We start from the raw sequence: 18,719 nt of genomic DNA, 5'->3' as shown, positions 1-18,719 counted from the left end.
CCATCTTTCTAAATTCCATATATATGTGTTAGTATACTGTATTGGTGTTTTTCTTTCTGGCTTACTTCACTCTGTATAATTGGCTCCAGTTTCATCCATCTCATCAGAACTGATTCAAATGAATTCTTTTTAACGGCTGAGTAATACTCCATTGTGTATATGTACCACAGCTTTCTTATCCATTCATCTGCTGATGGACATCTAGGTTGTTTCCATGTCCTGGCTATGAGCTACCATATGATCCTGCAATCCTATACCAGGGCATATATCCATAGGAAACAGAGGACTGGATGAAGACACGGTACATATATACAATGGAATATTACTCAGCGATAAAATGAATAAAATACTGCCACTTGCAGTAACATGGGTGATCCTGGAGATTGTCATAGTGAGTAATATATGACAAAGACAGATATCATATGATATCTCTTATATGCAGAATCTAAAAAAGGGTACAAATGGAGTTGTCTACAAAACAGAAGTAGAGTTCCAAATATAGAAAACAAACTTAGGGTTACCAGGTGGTAAGGGGAGAAGGGAAGAGGGAAACTGAGAGATTGGGATTAAGATACAGAAACTACTATATATAAAATAGATAACTAAAACAAGAAAATAGGTAACTAATAAGGACCTACAGGTCACTCTACTCAATACTCTAAAGCCTATATGAGAAAAGAATCTAAAAAAGAGTGGATATATGTATAACTGATTCACTTTGCTATACACCTGAAGCTCATACAACACTGTAAATCAACTATACTCCAATAAAAATGTAAATTAAAAAAAAAGTTTTTTAAGCTGTTATTAACATTGTAGTAAATATTCTACCAACTTAACCTTGGGAAATTGATTATTCTTAGGATAAATTCTTAGATGTGAATGTAGTGAAGTCTGTGTGTTGCTGGGGCTCTGGTTGTATATTGCTAATTTGCTTTACAGAAACACTGAACCATTTAGCACACTAAACATCATCTATTAGAATTCCCATTTCCCTATTCCTTTTATTCCACAGAAAGTTATTTTTAAAAACAAAAAAAGTCATTCCCAATCTAGTAATATCAGAAATTATATCTTAATTTAATATTTTTCTTTAATACTGATGGTAAAAATCTCTTCACATGCTTTTTATTCATATATCTTCTTATAATTTCCTGTTGATATGTATAACCTTTATTTCGTATTTTAGTCATTTTATTTTATATTTATTAGTAACACATGGATGTTAATTTTTAACATTAACTTTAATCTGAATGTTATTCTCTAGTCTGATATATATTAATAGATTGTATTATCTGATTGTAAATATTTTCTTAGTTTCATGTGTCTCTGACCTTTGGTGTCCCTTTTTATGGCTTTACAAAAGTTTAAAGTTTTTTATGCAGTTACATTTATTGATCTTTACTATTTATGTTTTCCTTATTGCAAAGAAATATAATTATTTGTCTATATTTAATTTCAGTAGTTACTTTTTAAACATATAATTCACAAACTAATAGTTTATTTTAATATTGAGTGTGAGGTTGGACTCTAATTATTGTAAAACAACTCATCAGTGTGTGTGTGTGTGTGTGTGTGTGTGTGTGTGTACATGCCGATGACAGTATTGTGATGATCTGTTGTTTTATTCAGCTTGGTTTGCCATAATAAAATATATAGATTGGGTAGCTTCAACAGCAGAAATTTAGTTTGCCACTGTTCTAGAGGCTGAAAGTCTGAGATTAGGATGCCTTCATGGTTGGTTTCTGGTCAGGGATCTCTTTTGGGGTTGCAGATGGTCACATTCTCATTGCGTCTTCACATGGCCTTTCCTCAGCATATATTCCACTGTCTTTTAAAAGGACCCTGATGTCGTCAGATTAGGACCTCACCCTTATGACCTCATTTGATTTTCTCTCTTCAGGGCCTTCTCTCTTTGGAGAAGGCTACACTGGTGCTAGGACTTCAGTATATGAATTTTGTGGGGAACAGTGTTCAGTTCATTAACATCTGTCCTTTCCCAATATATGTTGAAGACCACCTTAATCATATACAATAATATCTTATATATATACTAAGATCTACTTCTGAGCTCTGATTCCTGCTCACACCCTTCCTTCTCTCTATATGTCTTTTAAGAAAAAGCTTTATTTATTAACACTTTTGGCCATACTGGGTCTTCACTGCTGCATGCAGAGTTTCTCTAATTGCCGTGAACAGGGGCTATTTGTTGTGGTGCTTGGGTTTCTCATTGCGGTGGCTTCTTTTGTTGTGGCTCATGGGCTCTAGATGAGTGAGGTTCAGGAGTTGTGGCACATGGACTTAGTTGCTCCACGGCATGTGCGAACGTACCAAACTAGGGACTGAACCTGAGGACCCTGCATTGGCAGCTGGATTCTTAGCCACTGGACCACCAGGGAAGCCCCTCTCTGTATGTCTTGAATCAGTATATTATTATTATTTGATTACTACATCTGATATAATATGCTTTAATTTCTTTTTTGTTGGTAATAATATTCTTTTGTCATTTTTCATGCCAAGTTCCTGTACATTTTTACTACATTGGTAAATTATATATTCCAGTTCAGTCAGAAGTTTAGATATTATGTATTCCAGATTGCAGTTTACACTGTACTGCAAACAGCATTATGCCTAGTGCAGCTGTAATAATGGAGGTATCACAGAGTGTTGTACAGATATGAAATGTAAACTTAAACTCTGAAAAATTCATGGAAATTAAGGATAAGCAAGGAGAAAGTTTTACCATAATGTAGTATACATATATATATATTTGATTTAATAACATATATTCATAGAGATTTTATATGTATTCATTAGCCTAGTATAAGCTTCATTCATTTATATATTAAATGCCAACCATTGACTACTTCCTCTTAAATTCTGGGCATACAACAGTGAATAAAACTGTCAAATTCCTCCTCACATGCTGCATATATTCTAGTAGGAGAAGAGAGACCTTAAATACATAAATATAAATATTAATATGTCACATCAAATACTGATAAATTCCATGAAGGATAATAAAACTAAGCAAGGATAACTGGGATTTCTAGAGAAGAAATATTGGGGAAAGTATCTTATTTTGTGTGTGATAGGATGGGAAGGTCTTTCTTTTTTTAAAATATAAATTTATTTATTTTAATTGGAGGTTAATTATTTTACAATATTGTATTGTTTTTGCCATACATCAACATGAATCCACCACAGGTATACATGTGTTTCCCATCCTGAACCCCCCTCCCTCCTCCCTCCCCGTACCATCCCTCTGGGTCGTCTCAGTGCACCAGCCACAAGCATCCAGTATCATGCGTCAAACCTGGACTGGCGATTCGTTTCATATATGATATTATACATGTTTCAATGCCATTCTCCCAAATCATCCCACCCTCTCCCTCTCCCACAGAGTCCAAAAGACTGGTCTATACATCTCTGTCTCTTTTGCTATCTCGCCAAATCATCCCACCCTCTCCCTCTCCAACAGAGTCCAAAAGACTGGTCTATACATCTGTGTCTCTTTTTCTGTCTCGCATACAGGGTTATCGTTACCATCTTTCTAAATTCTTTCTTACAAGGGCATTTTTGAGCAAAGACGTGAAGAACTAAGGGCTTTGATATAGTATGCTTTAATTTTCTTTAGGGCATATATATCTTATAATATACTCTTTTAAAATATACTGTTTATCTCATTGTTCTTCTAGACTAATTCAAGAATTGCTTTGTTGTATCCCTTTTACCTCTTCAGTTCAGTTCAGTTCAGTCGCTCAGTCGTGTCCGACTCTTTGCGACCCCATGAATCGCAGCATGCCAGGCCTCCCTGTCCATCACCAGCTCCCGGAGTTCACTCAGATTCACGTTCATCGAGTCACTGATGCCATCCAGCCATCTCATCCTCTGTCGTCCTCTTCTCCTCCTGCTCCCAATCCCTCCCAGCATCAAAGTCTTTTCCAATGAGTCAACTCTTTGCATGAGGTGGCCAAAGGACTGGAGTATCAGCTTTAGCATCATTCCTTCCAAAGAAATCCCGGGGCTGATCTCCTTCAGAATGGACTGGTTGGATCTCCTTGCAGTCCAAGGGACTCTCAAGAGTCTTCTCCAACACCACAGTTCAAAAGCATCAATTCTTCAGCGCTCAGCCTTCTTCACAGTCCAACTCTCACATCCATACATGACTACTGGAAAAACCATAGCCTAGACTAGACGGACCTTAGTCGGCAAAGTAATGTCTCTGCTTTTGAATATGCTATCTAGGTTGGTCATAACTTTTCTTCCAAGGAGTAAGCGTCTTTTAATTTCATGGCTGCAATCACCATCTGCAGTGATTTTGGAGACCCCCAAAATAAAGTCTGACACTGTTTCCACTGTTTCCCCATCTATTTCCCATGAAGTGATGGGACCGGATGGCATGATCTTCATTTTCTGAATGTTGAGCGTAGGGCCAACTTTTTCACTCTCCTCTTTCACTTTCATCAAGAGGCTTTTCAGTTCCTCTTCACTTTCTGCCATAAGGGTGGTGTCATCTGCATATCTGAGGTTATTGATATTTCTCCCGGCAATCTTGATTCCAGCTTGTGTTTCTTCCACCTCCCCCAAAACTGAATCATAGTATTATTATGCAGTAAATCTGCACATTTAAATGGAGGTAATTGACCTATTTCAGTATCTGGTATTTTTTCACTGGGAATGTTTGTGTTTTTCTCACCTATTTGCTTTTATGTCTTTTGGTAGACTATTTTATGTATTCCTGTCTAAGTCCTAATTTTGGTATTTTATGGTTTATTTCAGGTACTATTTTAAAGAAGATTTGTTTCAAACTCATATTTGTTAACCAGTATTACTGTCATTCTAAGGGAGAGAAGTCCTTGATTTTGTTTATTTTATATCTATTTCTCTAATTTCACCAATTTTGTTTTTCCTGGGAAAAGCTATGTTTCTTATAGAAAACTTAGATTTCTTCCAATTTTTTTTTTTGGTAAAGCAGTAGTTCTTCACTTTTTGTGTATGACTGATACATTTGAGACTATGGCAAGTCTTTAAAACTCTCTCAGCAAGAAAATACACTGTTTTCTTCATCATACAATCGTATTTATTATCATTAAGAATAGGACACACTGCAAGTGTGCTGATGAAAGTGTATATCTATGGAAAATTAATTTAGTGGAATTTTCACCTGTGGATCTACTGTATATTCTTTTGAACTGAAGGAAAAATGACACAACTACTTTTAAAAAATAGTTCAGCATCAGTCTACAGAGGCATAAAGAAATTAGTGGTCTCTTAGGGCTGAAAGTGGGTATGAGGAATAAGCAGGTGATAGCTTAAGGGGGACAGGGTTTCTCTTTGAGGCGATGAAAATGTTGTAAAATTGATTATGGTTATATTTGTACCTGTCTGCAAAGATATTTTGTTAATGTAAAAAAACCATTGAATTATATACTTTAAATGGGTGGTATTGGAATTTTATTTCAACATAAGCATTAAAACATAACTCAGCATTACATGCATTTACCCACTGAACCATATTTATCCATTATGAGATAGTGTAGTTGATGCCACATATACCAGTTCCATCCTATGATACTATTTACTGCATTATATTTTCAGCAAGAAAGACAGATAGACAACCTAAACATCAAAACAAATCTCAAAGGGAAACATTTTATCTGAGTGCTTATTTTTTTATAAGAATTATAAATTTCTGTCACTAACTAAAACTCTTCGTACTTTCTAATTGAATTATCAATCTTTGCATAAATTAGAAACATTTTGAAAGGTATATTGTTCTCAGTGCTGACTTCAAGAAAAATCTTATACAATCCATTTCACGTAGACTTCAAATTTAGCAGTACCTATGTATTAAAACAATACAGAGTTCATATAAGAAATGGTTTCATATTAGATCTGTTAATATAATTGCTAGCCTGACTGCTAGTAAAATGATAGGCAGATCATCTGATAATACTGGAAAAATACTTTTTTATAATTTAAATTATGGGACAATGTAATCTATAGGCAAAAATCATCATGTTTTATAGTTATTAAACATTAGACGTCTTTTCTTATTATGTGATAGGCAGACAAGAGTGTGTACTCTGATAGTGGTTTGATACTCACCCACAGCCATATTCACCCTCCCACACACCCATTTTTGAATCAGAGGGTATACTGAGAATATGTGTCATTCAGCTCCCCTAACCAAATTGACATTGAAATAAAATGTAAGAAAAACTAAAAGGAAAAACAGTTCAAAGTGTACCTCTATAGGCTAGAAAATTTGAAAAATTTCTCTGAACTTAGAAAATCAGATGGAATCAGAGTAATGACTCAGCCTGAGGAAAGAAAATATTGGATTCAGTATGAAGTAAAAGGTTTTGTGGCAACCCACCCCAGTACTCTTGCCTGGCAAATCCCATGTATGGAGGAGCCTGGTAGGCTGTAGTCCATGGGGTCACTAGGAGTCGGACACGACTGAGTGACTTCACTTTGACTTTTCAGTTTCATGCATTGGAGAAGGAAATGGCAACCTACTCCAGTGTTCTTGCCTGGAGAATCCCAGGGACGGGAGAGCCTGATGAGCTGCCCTCTATGGGGTTGCACGGAGTCAGACACGACTGAAGCGACTTAGCATCAGCAGTAGCAGCAGCAGCAACAGAGGGTTTTGTTAAAGCAGGAAGTATTCCAAATGGAATCTAGGAACACTGTAAATTCAGTCAACAAATATCATGAGCAGGAATGAGGCTGGGAGAAATCTTGGTGGAAATACTTTAGAGATCTGCCTTATATGCAGAATACATCCTGCAAAATGCTGAGCTGGATGAATCACAAGCTGGAATCAAGACTGCTTGGAGAAGTATCAGGAACCTCATATATGCAGATGATACCACTCCAGTGATAGAAAGTGAAGAGGAACTAAAGAGCCTCCTGATGAAGGTGAAAGAAGAGAGTGAAAAAGGTGGCTTAAAATTCAACATTCAAAAAACTAAGATCATGGCATCCAGTCCCATCACTTCACGGCAAATAGATGGGAAAATAATGGAAACAGTGGCAGATTTCATTTTCTTGGGCTCCAAAATCACTGCGGACAGTGACTGTAGCCATGAAAGGTGCTTGCTCCTTGGAAGAAAAGCTATGACAAACCTAGCTGCTGCTGCTGCTGCTGCTAAGTCGCTTCAGTCGTGTCTGACTCTGTGCGATCCCATAGATGGCAGCCCACCTGGCTTCCCTGTCCCTAGGACTCTCAGGCAAGAACACTGGAGTGGGTTGCCATTTCCTTCTCCAATGCATGAAAGTGAAAAGTGAAAGTGAAGTCGCTCAGTCGTGACCGACTCTTAGCAACCCAATGGACTACAGCCTACCAGGCTCCTCCATACATGGGATTTTCCAGGCAGGAATACTGGAGTGGGGTGCCATTGCCTGCTCCGTGACAAACCTGTATTAAAAAGCAGAGACATTACTTTGCTGACAAAGCTCCATACAGTCAATGCTATGGTTTTTCCGGTAGTCACGTATGGATGTGAGAGTTGGACCATAAAAAAGACTGAGCACCGAAGAACTGTTGCTTTTAAAATGTGGTTCTGGAGATAACTCTTGAAAGTCCCTTGGACAGCAAGGAGATCAAACCAGTCAATCGTAAAGGAAATCAGCCCTGTCTGTTCTTTGGAAGGACTGATGCTGAAGCACCAATGTTTTGGCCACCTGATGCGAAGAGCTGACTCATTTGAAAAGACCCTGATGCTGGGGAACACTGAGCAGGGGGAGAAGGGGGTGATAGAGGATGAGATGGTTGGATCCATCATAGACTAAATGGACATGAGTTTGAGCAAACTTTGGGAGACAGTGAAGGACAGGGAAGCTTGAAGTGCTGCAGTCCATGGGCTCGCAAAGAGTTGGACAAGACTGAGTGAGTGAACAACAATATTTACATGATATAGAAGACATTAATAATCAAAATGAATAGCTATTCTTTAGCAAAAACAAGTAATTCATGGACTAGGAGAAAAATTTATAAAATAACAATCATTTCTCATTTTAGGAATATAGGAGGCTAGATTATTCATAGCAACTCTTCGGCTTGAAACAACTAAAAGTACTGCTTTATGTATATGTGTCATATAAGACATTAGGTCTCAGAGTGCTTAGTAAGGTTATTAAGGAATTAATCAGGCCCAATCCAGGGGAAACTGAGAGTCCAGAATTTCAGAGTGATATGCTGAAATGCATAAGCTGCCTTTCCCTTGAGTTTGCTTGTTAGTCCAGACAATTTGTACTCAGATTTTATAATCTCTTGAGCCTACCTGAGATAGAGAGTCTAGTATGGTGCCCTCCCCACATTAAGCTGGAGAAAACTATTCCTTTCAGGTTAAGAATGCATCTGAAGTAAGTGATAAGCAGTCACGGTTCTTCCTTCAAAGAGATCTTCAGGTTTGGGGAGTTTTATCTTCAATTGTTATCTTACATAAATTCTCAGAGAACAGAAAAGGAAAATACTAACTCATTTTATGAGTTGTATGAGGTGTGAGTAATCTTGATAATGAAGCCAGAGAAGGATAGCATAACTCATAAGCTCATAAATATACAGGCTCATTCATAAATATAGTTGTATTTAGTGTTGTAAAGATAAAAATATAAATAAATTAGAAAATAAACCTTTGAAAAGAAAAAGCAAAATTGTCATTTTTGCCAATGATATGTTTTAGTACATTGAAAATCCAAAGGAATTTACAGAAAAATTATTATAATAAATGGAAGAGCTTAGCATATTCTCTGTTGCAAAATTAATTGTCACTTTATATCCAGGAATAAAATTTGAAAAATTAAAAAATTTAAAAGATAAAAATTGTTACAATAACATACATTAAAAGTAGTAGAAATATACCTAACATAATATGTCAAGACCTATATGGAGAAAATTCAAAAATATTTTTGAGAGATGGAAAGGAATTAAAGAAGACCTAAATAAAACTGAGAGTAATATCATGTTCAGTGATTGGAAGAGTTATTATTGTAGATACCTGCTGTCTTAAAATTTATCTATAAATTTAATTCAATGCCAATTAAAATCTCCATAATCTTATTTTTGGAAAGATGAGTACCTTTGCAATTTGGTTTATAATATTTTTAAGCCAGTACAAAAGCAAAGAATAGCTGAGAGACTCCTTAAGACTGAAGGCAGGTGGTTTTTCTCTACCAAATATGAAGACTCGATTTAAAAATCTTATTAAATGAATACCAGACACTCTGGTACTGTCATTGGATAGATAATGGAACAGAATATAGGCCTCAAAAAAATATTTGATATTTATCAAAGATTGTTGCTGGTCAGTGGGTAGAAAACAGACTTTTCAATGAATAGTACTAGAACAATTGATAATCAGTATGGGGGAGATAATTATACCAAAAAAAGTTTCAGGTTGATAAAATACCAAAATGTGAAATGTAAGACCATAAATTTTCTACAAGATAGTGTAAGAGAATATCTTTGTGGTTTAGGATATGGAAGGAATTCCTAACTAAAATACAAAAGAGACACTAACCATAAAGATTCATACATTAGCCTACATTAAAACTAAGAAAAAAAACAAAAAAAAATTAAAGATAGTAGATAAAATAAGACATATGGTGAGAAATGATATCTTCAACAGAATATCAGCAAAGAACTAACATAAAATATATAAAAATTTGCACTATACATCATCACAACAGAGACAAACATCTCAGTAGAAATAACAAGCAAAAGATTTAGTTATTTCATTAAGGAAAGAATTCACTTGGCTGAGAAACATGTGCTCAACTTCAGTGCATTGGTGAAAGGCAGATAAAAACAAAACGAGATAGCATGTAAAAATTAGTAATACAAATGTTGATAAAGACATGAATCATTCAGAACTCTTATATACTACTAAGGGAGTAAGTTTAAATTGATAAAACCCTTTAAAAAATAGCATAATCTTCTAAATAGACGATCCTCATTAACCACAAATTCTTTTTAACTATATTCCCTTGAGAAACTTGCCCCAATGCACCATAGTACACATGCAAGAATATTCATTCCAGCATTGTTCACTTTTCAAAATTAGAAATGACTTAAATGTCAATGGTTGGATGGCATCAGCGACTCAATGGACATGAGTTCAGGTGAGCTCTGGGAGGTGGTGAAAAACAGGGAAACCTGGTGTGCTGCAGTCCATGTGGTTGTCAGGAGTCAGACACCACTGAGCATCTGGACAACAAAATGTCCATTGATAATAAAATGAACAATCTGAGTTAAACTCATAGCATGGAATATTATACAGCATGAAAATGCCCACCCTGCAGCTATATACAGTAGCATAGATGAATTTCACAAGTATAATGTTGAATTATAAAAGCAGGACAGAAAATTATACATACAGATTTTTCTCCATTTACATAATGTTGAAAAAATATTGAGTAAGGCTGAATATTTAGATGATTACAAAACAATGAAATTAAGAGAACGAACTGACAAGCCACAAATCGGGAGAAAATCTTTGCAAAACACATTCCTGATAAAGGCCTGGTTTTGAAAATATATACAGAACTCTAACACTCTGCAGTAAGAAAACAACCCAATTAAAAAATTGGCAAAAGTTCACCACAGAAAATACTCAAATATCAAGAAAGCATGTAAAAAGATGCTTAACAACATACGTCATCAGTTCAGTTCAGTTCAGTTGCTCAGTCGTGTCCAACTCTTTATGACCCAAGGACCACAGCACGCCAGGCCTCCCTGTCCATCACCAACTCCTGGAGTTTACCTAAACTCATGTCCATCGAGTCGATGATGCCATCCAACCATCTCATCCTCTGTTGTCCCCTTCTCCTCCTGCCCTCAATCTTTCCCATCATCAGGGTCTTTTCCAATGAGTCAGCTCTTCACATCAGGTGGCCAAAGTATTGGAGTTTCAGCTTCAACATCAATCCTTCCAATGAACACCCAGGACTGATCTCCTTTAGGATGGACTCTCAAGAGTCTTCACCAACAACACAGTTCAAAAGCATCAATTCTTCTGTGCTCAGCTTTCTTTATAATCCAACTCTCACATCCATACATGACCACTGGAAAAACCATAGCCTTGACTAGACGGACCTTTGTTGGCAAAGTGATGTCTTTGCTTTTTAATATGCTGTTTAGGTTGGTCATAACTTTCCTTCTAAGGAATATGCGTCTTTTAATTTCATGGCTGCAGTCATCATCTACAGTGATTTTGGAGCCCCCAAAAATAGAGTCAGTCACTGTTTCCACTGTTTCCCATCTTTTTGCCATGAAACGATGGGACTGGATGCCGTGACCTTCGTTTTCTGAGTGTTGAGCTTTAAGCCAACTTTTTCACTCTCCTCTTTCACTCATCAAGAGGCTCTTTAGTTCTTCTTCACTTTCTGCCATGAGGGTGGTGTCATCTGCATATCTGAGGTTATTGATATTTCTCCTGGCAATCTTGCTTCCAGCTTGTGCTTCCTCCAGCCCAGAGTTTCTCATGATGTACTCTGCATGTAAGTTAAATAAGCAGGGTGACAATCTACAGCCTTGATGTGTTCCTTTCCCGATTTGGAACCCATCTGTTGTTCCATGTCCAGTTCTAACTGTTGCTTCCTGACCTGCATACAGATTTCTCAAGAGGCAGGTCAGCTGGTCTGGTATTCCCATCTCCTTTAGAATTTTACACAGTTTATTGTGATCCACACAGTTAAAGGCTTTGGCATATTCAATAAAGCAGAGATAGATGTTTTTCTGGAACTCTCTTGCTTTTTCGATGATCCAGCAAATGTTGGCAATTTGATCTCTGGTTCCTCTGCCTTTTCTAAATCCAGCTTGAACATCTGGAAGTTCATGGTTCATGTATTGCTGAAGCCTGGCTTGAAGAATTTTGAGCATTACTTTACTAGGATGTGAGATGAGTGCAATTGTGCGGTAGTTTGAGCATTCTTTGGCATTGCCTTTCTTTGGGATTGGAATGAAAACAGACCTTTTCCGGTCCTGTGGCCACTGCTGAGTTTTCCAAATTTGCTGGCATATTGAGTACAGCACTTTCACAGCATCATCTTTCAGGATTTGAAATAGCTCCACTGGAATTCCATCACCTCCACTAACTTTGTTCGTAGTGATGCTTTCTAAGGCCCACTTGACATCACATTCCTGGATGTCTGGCTCTAGGTGAGTGATCACACCATTGTGATTATCTTGGTTGTGAAGATCTTTTTGTGCAGTTCTTCTGTGTATTCTTGCCACCTCTTCTTAATATCTTCCGCTTCTGTTAGGTCCATACCATTTCTGTCCTTTATCAAGCCCATCTTTGCATGAAATGTTTCCTTGGTATCTCTGATTTTCTTGAAGAGATCTCTAGTCTGTCCCATTCTATTATTTTCCTCTATTTTCTTTGCATTGATCACTGAGGAAGGCTTTCTTATCTCTCCTTGCTGTTCTTTGGAACTCTACATTCAAATGGGTATATCTTTCCTTCTCTCCTTTGCTCTTCACTTCTCTGCTTTTCACAGCTATTCATAAGGCCTGCTCAGACAGTCATTCTTCTTTTTTGCATTTCTTTTTCCTGGGAATTGTCTTGATCCCTGTCTCCTGTACAGTGTCATGGACCTCTGTCCATAGTTCATCAGGCACTCTGTCTACCAGATCTAGTCCCTTAAATATATTTCTCACTTCCACTGTATAATCATAAGGGATTTGATTTAGGTCATACCTGAATGGTCTAGCGGTTTTCCCTACTTTCTTCAATTTAAGTCTGAATTTGGCAATAAGGAGTTCATGATCTGAGCCACAGTCAGCCCCTGGTCTTGTTTTCGCTGACTGTATAGAGCTTCTCCATCTTTGGCTGCAAAGAATATAATCAGTCTGATTTCGGTGTTGTCCATATGGTGATATCCATGTGTAAAGTCTTCTCTTGTTTTGTTGGAAGAGGGTGTTTGCTATGACCAGTGCATTCTCTTGGCAAAACTCTATTGTCATATGTCATATGTCATCAGGGAATTGCAAATTAAAACAGCAGTGAACTACCACCACATGCCCAGTATAATGACTATAATGCTGAAAGCACCAAATTCTGGAGAGAATGTGGACAACTGGTACTCTCATTGTTGATGGGAATGGAGAATGGTACAGCCAGCTTAGAAGATAATTTGGAAGTTTATACAAAATGCAACATAGATATAAGATGCAGCAAGTAGGTATGCAGTATAGGTATTTGCCAAGTGTGTTGAAAACGTATGTTAACACAAAAACCTGCCCACTAGTGTTTATAACAGCTTATTCAAAATAGCCAAAACCTGGAAGTAACCAAGATGTCCTTTAATAGGTGAATGTATGAACTCTAGTACATCCTTATAATTGAATATTACTCAATGGCAAATGAAAGATATAATCTGTTAACCCACAAAAAGACACGGAGGAAGCTAAGTGCATATTGCTAAGTGAAAGTATCCAAACTGAGAAGGCTACATATTCATACGATTCCAATTATATGATATTCTTGACAAGGCAAAATTAAGGAGGCAATAAAAAGATAAGCGTTGCTAGGATTTGGGAGAAGGCTTGAGGGATAAATAAGTGGAAGATAGGGAATTTCTGGGGCAGGCAGTGAAACTATTCTGTATGATATTGTAATGGTGGAATACATCATTATGCTTATGTTAAAACCCATGGATTATATGACATAGAGAGTAAACTCTAAGTAAACTATAGAATTTAGTTAACAATAATAATGTGAATAATGTGTCGGTATTGATTCACCAACTGTACCAAATGTCACCACACTAAGGGAAAATGTTATAATAAGGGAACCTGTGCATGAGTGTCTGTATGAAGGGATAAATGGGAAACTCTGTACTTCCTGTTCAATTTATCTCTAAATGCAAAACTGCTCTAAAAAATAAGATCTATTAAGCTAAAAAACTACAAAGAAAAAAGAATGAAAGAAAGATATATAATGATTATAATAAACATCATGATAATGTTTTCCTGAGTGGAAAGGAAAGAAGTTGTTTTTGAGTTTCTGATATGCTGGTACTGATCAGTTATGTTTGCCTGGTAAAATTACATGTATAGGTTTTATTTATTATTTTCTTTATGTGTACTATATTCACAGTTATACAAGATGTGAGAAGGAGGAAAAGGAAGGAAGGAAGCCACAGGAGGATAGAAATTAAGGATTAATGTTGTTTTCTTGAGATTTATGACTACCATAATAGAGAAATTTAATTCTAAGATTAAATAGATAAAAGTGAATATCATTCTGTGATCAGAAGACAGAGTCAAATATATAACCCCAATATAGAGCAGAGACAGAAAGAGGAGGAAAATATGAATGAAAAGTTAAGAAACACGGATAATTGATGTAGATTTTGGTTGTATTTAGTGGAGATTTAGAAGTAAAATATAGTCACAAAGGAGGGACCTTAATAATTAAATGAACGAGGGAAATTTCCCTGCAGTAGAAAACGACCAAATTATTACAGCTCAAAGGATGCATCTTTTTGTCAGGCAGAGTAAAGGAGGCAGGCAGTTTTCTCATGTCTGAAATTGTGTATTTTGGTTTGAATGCAAAAGAAAGACATTTCCAAACATATGAGGATGCAAAGTTTACTTTTCACCCATCCTATCTTGATACTGATGTCTTACCAAAAATGAAAAAAAAAATTCAAAATACAAGATGGGGTGAGAATAAATAAAATGCGTGCAAAATGTGAGAGTAAAACTCATAGAGAAATCTAAGTAACTGATCAGTTGTTTGTAAGTGAAAGTCGCTCAGCTGTGTCTGACTTTGCAACCCCATGGACTGTACAGCCCATGGAATTCTCCAGGCCAGAATACTGGACTGGGTAACCTTTCCCTTCTCCAGGGGATCTTCCCAACCCAGGAATAGAACCGGGGTCTCCTGCATTGCATGCAGATTCTTTACCAACTGAGCTTTCAGGGAAGCCCATTGTTTCTAAAGTTTAATGCTATTAAGAATCCTTACAAGAGGAGTGGCTTAATGTTGAAAACATTTTTAAAATGACACTACAGATTATTTCAAGTAAACAGTGGACAGAAAGTATCAGTTCAGTTCAGTCGCTCAGTTGTGTCCGACTCTTTGCAACCCCATGAATCACAGTACACCTGGCATCCCTGTCTGTCACCAACTCCCAGAGTTCACCGAAACTCTTGTCCATCGAGTCAGTGATGCCATCCAGCCACCTCATCCTCTGACAGAAAGTATATATTGTTATTAATAAGCAGTATAAGCTAATTTGAAAAAACTAATCCAGTGAAAAACATGAAAGGATGCAAAAAAGAAAGAATAAATCATCGAAAATAGAAAACTTAAAATAAGATGGCTAGAATAGGTCCAAATATGTCAGTATTCATGAGAAACATCACTGGTAGAAAGTATTATAGTTTGGTTACTAAGAGTAATTTCTGCATTAAGATTATATAGAAAGTTTAAAAATGAAGAATGGGCAGCAGAAAGGGCAATATTGTTCAAGAACACTGGATTGAAGTTAACGATTGTTAAACGGGAGAAGAGAGCAATATTTTGTTTGATAATATTTTTAACCCATCAAAAAGACAGTAGCCCATTTACTGGAAAAAGCAAGCAGTAGTATGTATATAAACAAAAACTGATAGTGGTAGGACAAGAAAGAGAGGCCACACACACCACTTTGGGAGAATTCAACATGCCTTCTTTAGGAACTGAGTTAGGTAGAGATCAAGTAACCAAATTATACTTGAATATTTGAATATCAAAAGTCACTGAAAAATAGTGACATAATACATCTTTGTAAAGAAGATGCCTTCCAAGTCGTTTCAGTTTTCAGATTTGTTAAGAGATTATACAGTGAATTTATTTGTAAATTTTATTTTCTTCTGTGTTATATTTATTTTTTGTATTCCTTGCATTGTTGTTTCTTTTTGTTGTTTAATTGGGCTTACCTGTGATTTGTCTATCCTACTGATTTTATGTTTAACTTGAGTTTTTGATTTCATGGATCAAATCTTTCACATCTTCTCTGTGTCATTAATGTCTGCTTTTTATTTTATCAATTTTGTTCTCTCACTTATGGTCTATTTTTATTTTTGGCCTGCTTCATGTGTTGAATTCTTAGTTTATTATAAGTCTTTCATGTTTTCTAATGTTCACATATATTTTTTAAATGGGATTAGCTGTATTCTCTAAGTTTTAATATGAACTTTTTTTTAACTGTTTGTTTTAAAATAATCTGCAGTATCACCTTTGATTTCTTCTTTAACCAGATAGTTATTTAGAAGTGTGTTTTTAAATTTCCAAAAGTTAAAAATGTAGATCATGGATTATTGGAGTCTTTATACTCACTTTCCGCTGACTGTATCTGGTGTTACCTTAAACCAGGAAGGCTTTCCAGAGAGCCTGCACCAGGTGAAGCATTAAGTAATTGAATAAATCAAAAGTTAGTTTTGTTTTTAATAAATATGTTTTTCCTCATTGTTTTTTATTTCCTTTAGTCATACTGCTCTGATCCAAACCTCGTGTTAGATTTGAAGAACCTCATTGTGCTTTTTGCTGACACACTTCAGGTTTGTGGCTTATGTTTATGTAGACTTAACCTGGATGAGAGTGTTTCATCAGCTCTATAGCCTTTGATTGTCTATCTAAGCTTGAGTAAGTACCTTTTTCTTTTTAGTTGTGTTTCTTCTTTTCCTTGAGCTAGATAATTTTTATCTCTTTGTAGCATTTCCTGGTCATCACCTTGTCTATTATGTTCTCATAATTTGTTCTCATCCCCCCTTTTTTTTTTCTCATAGCAAATTGATTAAATGACTCACTACATTAGTTCTTAAACTATTTTCTTACCTACTATTTTGGATAATGATTATTGATATGAACCACATATTATATTCAATAGAATAACATTAGAAGTGGGTAAGATTGGTAGCATTCTCATTTTCTGACCCTACTCTTAAAAGTTGCCAAGAGTTACAGAAGGAGTTATAGGGAAAACTTCATTGACAGTTATATCTAATATATATTAATTCTAATGTTCATCTTTTTATTTTTTTCTGACTGGCTCAAATGTTTTGGTATATATATTTTAATTATTGAGGATAATCACTAGATATTAGGTGGGAATGGAAGATTCTTATATCGTGGTTTTATTTAAATTGTTGTCCAAAGTACAAAATTATCTTTCAGTGCCTAATCTCTCTCATGTTGTTTAAAAAAATCACCTTAAAAAATGAAGCTTTTTTTCTTATTTTGTTTCAGGTATATGGTTTTCCTGTAAATCAGCTTTTTGACATGTTATTAGAAATCAGAGACCAGTATAGTGAAACTTTGCTAAAGAAGTGGTCAGGTATTTTCAGGTGAGAAATTATCTGCAGTTGAGTGTGTGTGGGCATGCATGTTTGTACACTCGTCTTTATAAATACGGGTTTTCGGGTATAATAAGCAACAAGTGTATGTGGCTTATTTTTTTCTAGGTCTGATTCCAATTATGATTGGGAATTCAATTAAGTAGTAATGGTATCCCAAATAAAGTTCCCAAGACATTCAAACTCTGGATATTAGTACATACTGTGCGAGGAGTCCCAAAAATCCCCAGATTTGTTTCATTGAATAAATGGTAAATACCTTGGTTCATACCAACTAGATCACCTTGTGTCATCTTAATTTGATTTTTGATTTTCTCTTTGGGGATCATGCCTAATCTATGTCTCGCTTGTAGGATAGTGGATTTTGAACCCTTTTGAATAATTTAGCTTTTTTAGAACTTTTTTGAAGACTCACTCATGTTATTCCTCATCTTCTTTATTCTCCATATCCAAAGAAGAGACCTATTACAATCTAATATTTGAAGCACATTATTTAAATAGTTACTGCAACATGCATACAACGCTAAGAAAATTATTGTATTACACCTTCTCTTACAAATATTTCCTTGGACATGTTTTCCTCACACATAACTCATGTCAACTCACTTGTTTCTTCATTTAAAGTGATCTTTCTGCTTACTGCAGGACCACTTCTCTAGGTCAACTTACTTTGTTTTCAAGTTCTTATAGCTTTAAGGTATTACATTGTCCCATTAATCTTACTCTTCACATTTTATAAACATATAGCTGATAATTATGTAGTATAACTCATTAGTATATTAATATAAATATTTGTATTTATAAAAAATCCTGTTTGTTAATGATATAATTTTCTTTAGGGGAGATTGTCTTTGAAAATTAGTACCATGATATATCCAAGTGCATGTGATCTGAAACCTTCAGTAAATTTCTTTTTTGATTTTGGTAGTATGGTCTCTGCTCTGCAGAATTCCTAGCCTAGTTAAGGACACAGAACCTTTGGATGAAGAAAAAGTCATTCTTAATGAAGCAGTAGATGAAGTACATGAACATAGTTTGATAAAATAGAAAATCTAGCCTAGAATTAAAGAAAAGTCTTTATTTTTCTTTTTAAGAAAGCATATAAAACCTCTTTGCCTTTTCCAGAGCTCACATTTTTTGTTGTTGCTGCTGCTTCTCATTTGCCTTAAGGCTTCAACATGTTGCCTTGAAATTTTCTGTCTGAGCTGTAAATCTCAAGTACTATGAGGTCATCTTTATATTTGTGTTCCATTTGTTTTAGAATGCAATTTTCCTTTTGTGTTTTTTTTTAAGATGTCCTTACCTAAGACCAAATAGCTGTACTGTAAAAAGAATAGATTAGGGACTAAGAAATGTTTATTAT

General features: G+C 35.6%; 1 protein-coding gene across 2 annotated transcripts in view; it reads left to right on the top strand.

Moving 5' to 3' along the window:
- EXOC6B (exocyst complex component 6B) overlaps positions 1 to 18,719 on the top strand; it is a 708,301-nt gene that overhangs the window by 378,145 nt on the left and 311,437 nt on the right. For both annotated transcript variants that reach the window (XM_012173630.3, XM_060412346.1), the window contains 2 exons: positions 16,490 to 16,561; positions 17,250 to 17,347. In XM_012173630.3, the coding sequence (XP_012029020.2) occupies positions 16,490 to 16,561; positions 17,250 to 17,347 (170 nt within the window). The remainder of the gene's footprint in view (positions 1 to 16,489; positions 16,562 to 17,249; positions 17,348 to 18,719) is intronic.

This window comes from Ovis aries, chromosome 3, assembly GCF_016772045.2.
Source record: "Ovis aries strain OAR_USU_Benz2616 breed Rambouillet chromosome 3, ARS-UI_Ramb_v3.0, whole genome shotgun sequence".
Classification (NCBI taxonomy): Eukaryota; Metazoa; Chordata; class Mammalia; order Artiodactyla; family Bovidae; genus Ovis; species Ovis aries.
This window is presented reverse-complemented; position numbering and strand designations above follow the sequence as displayed.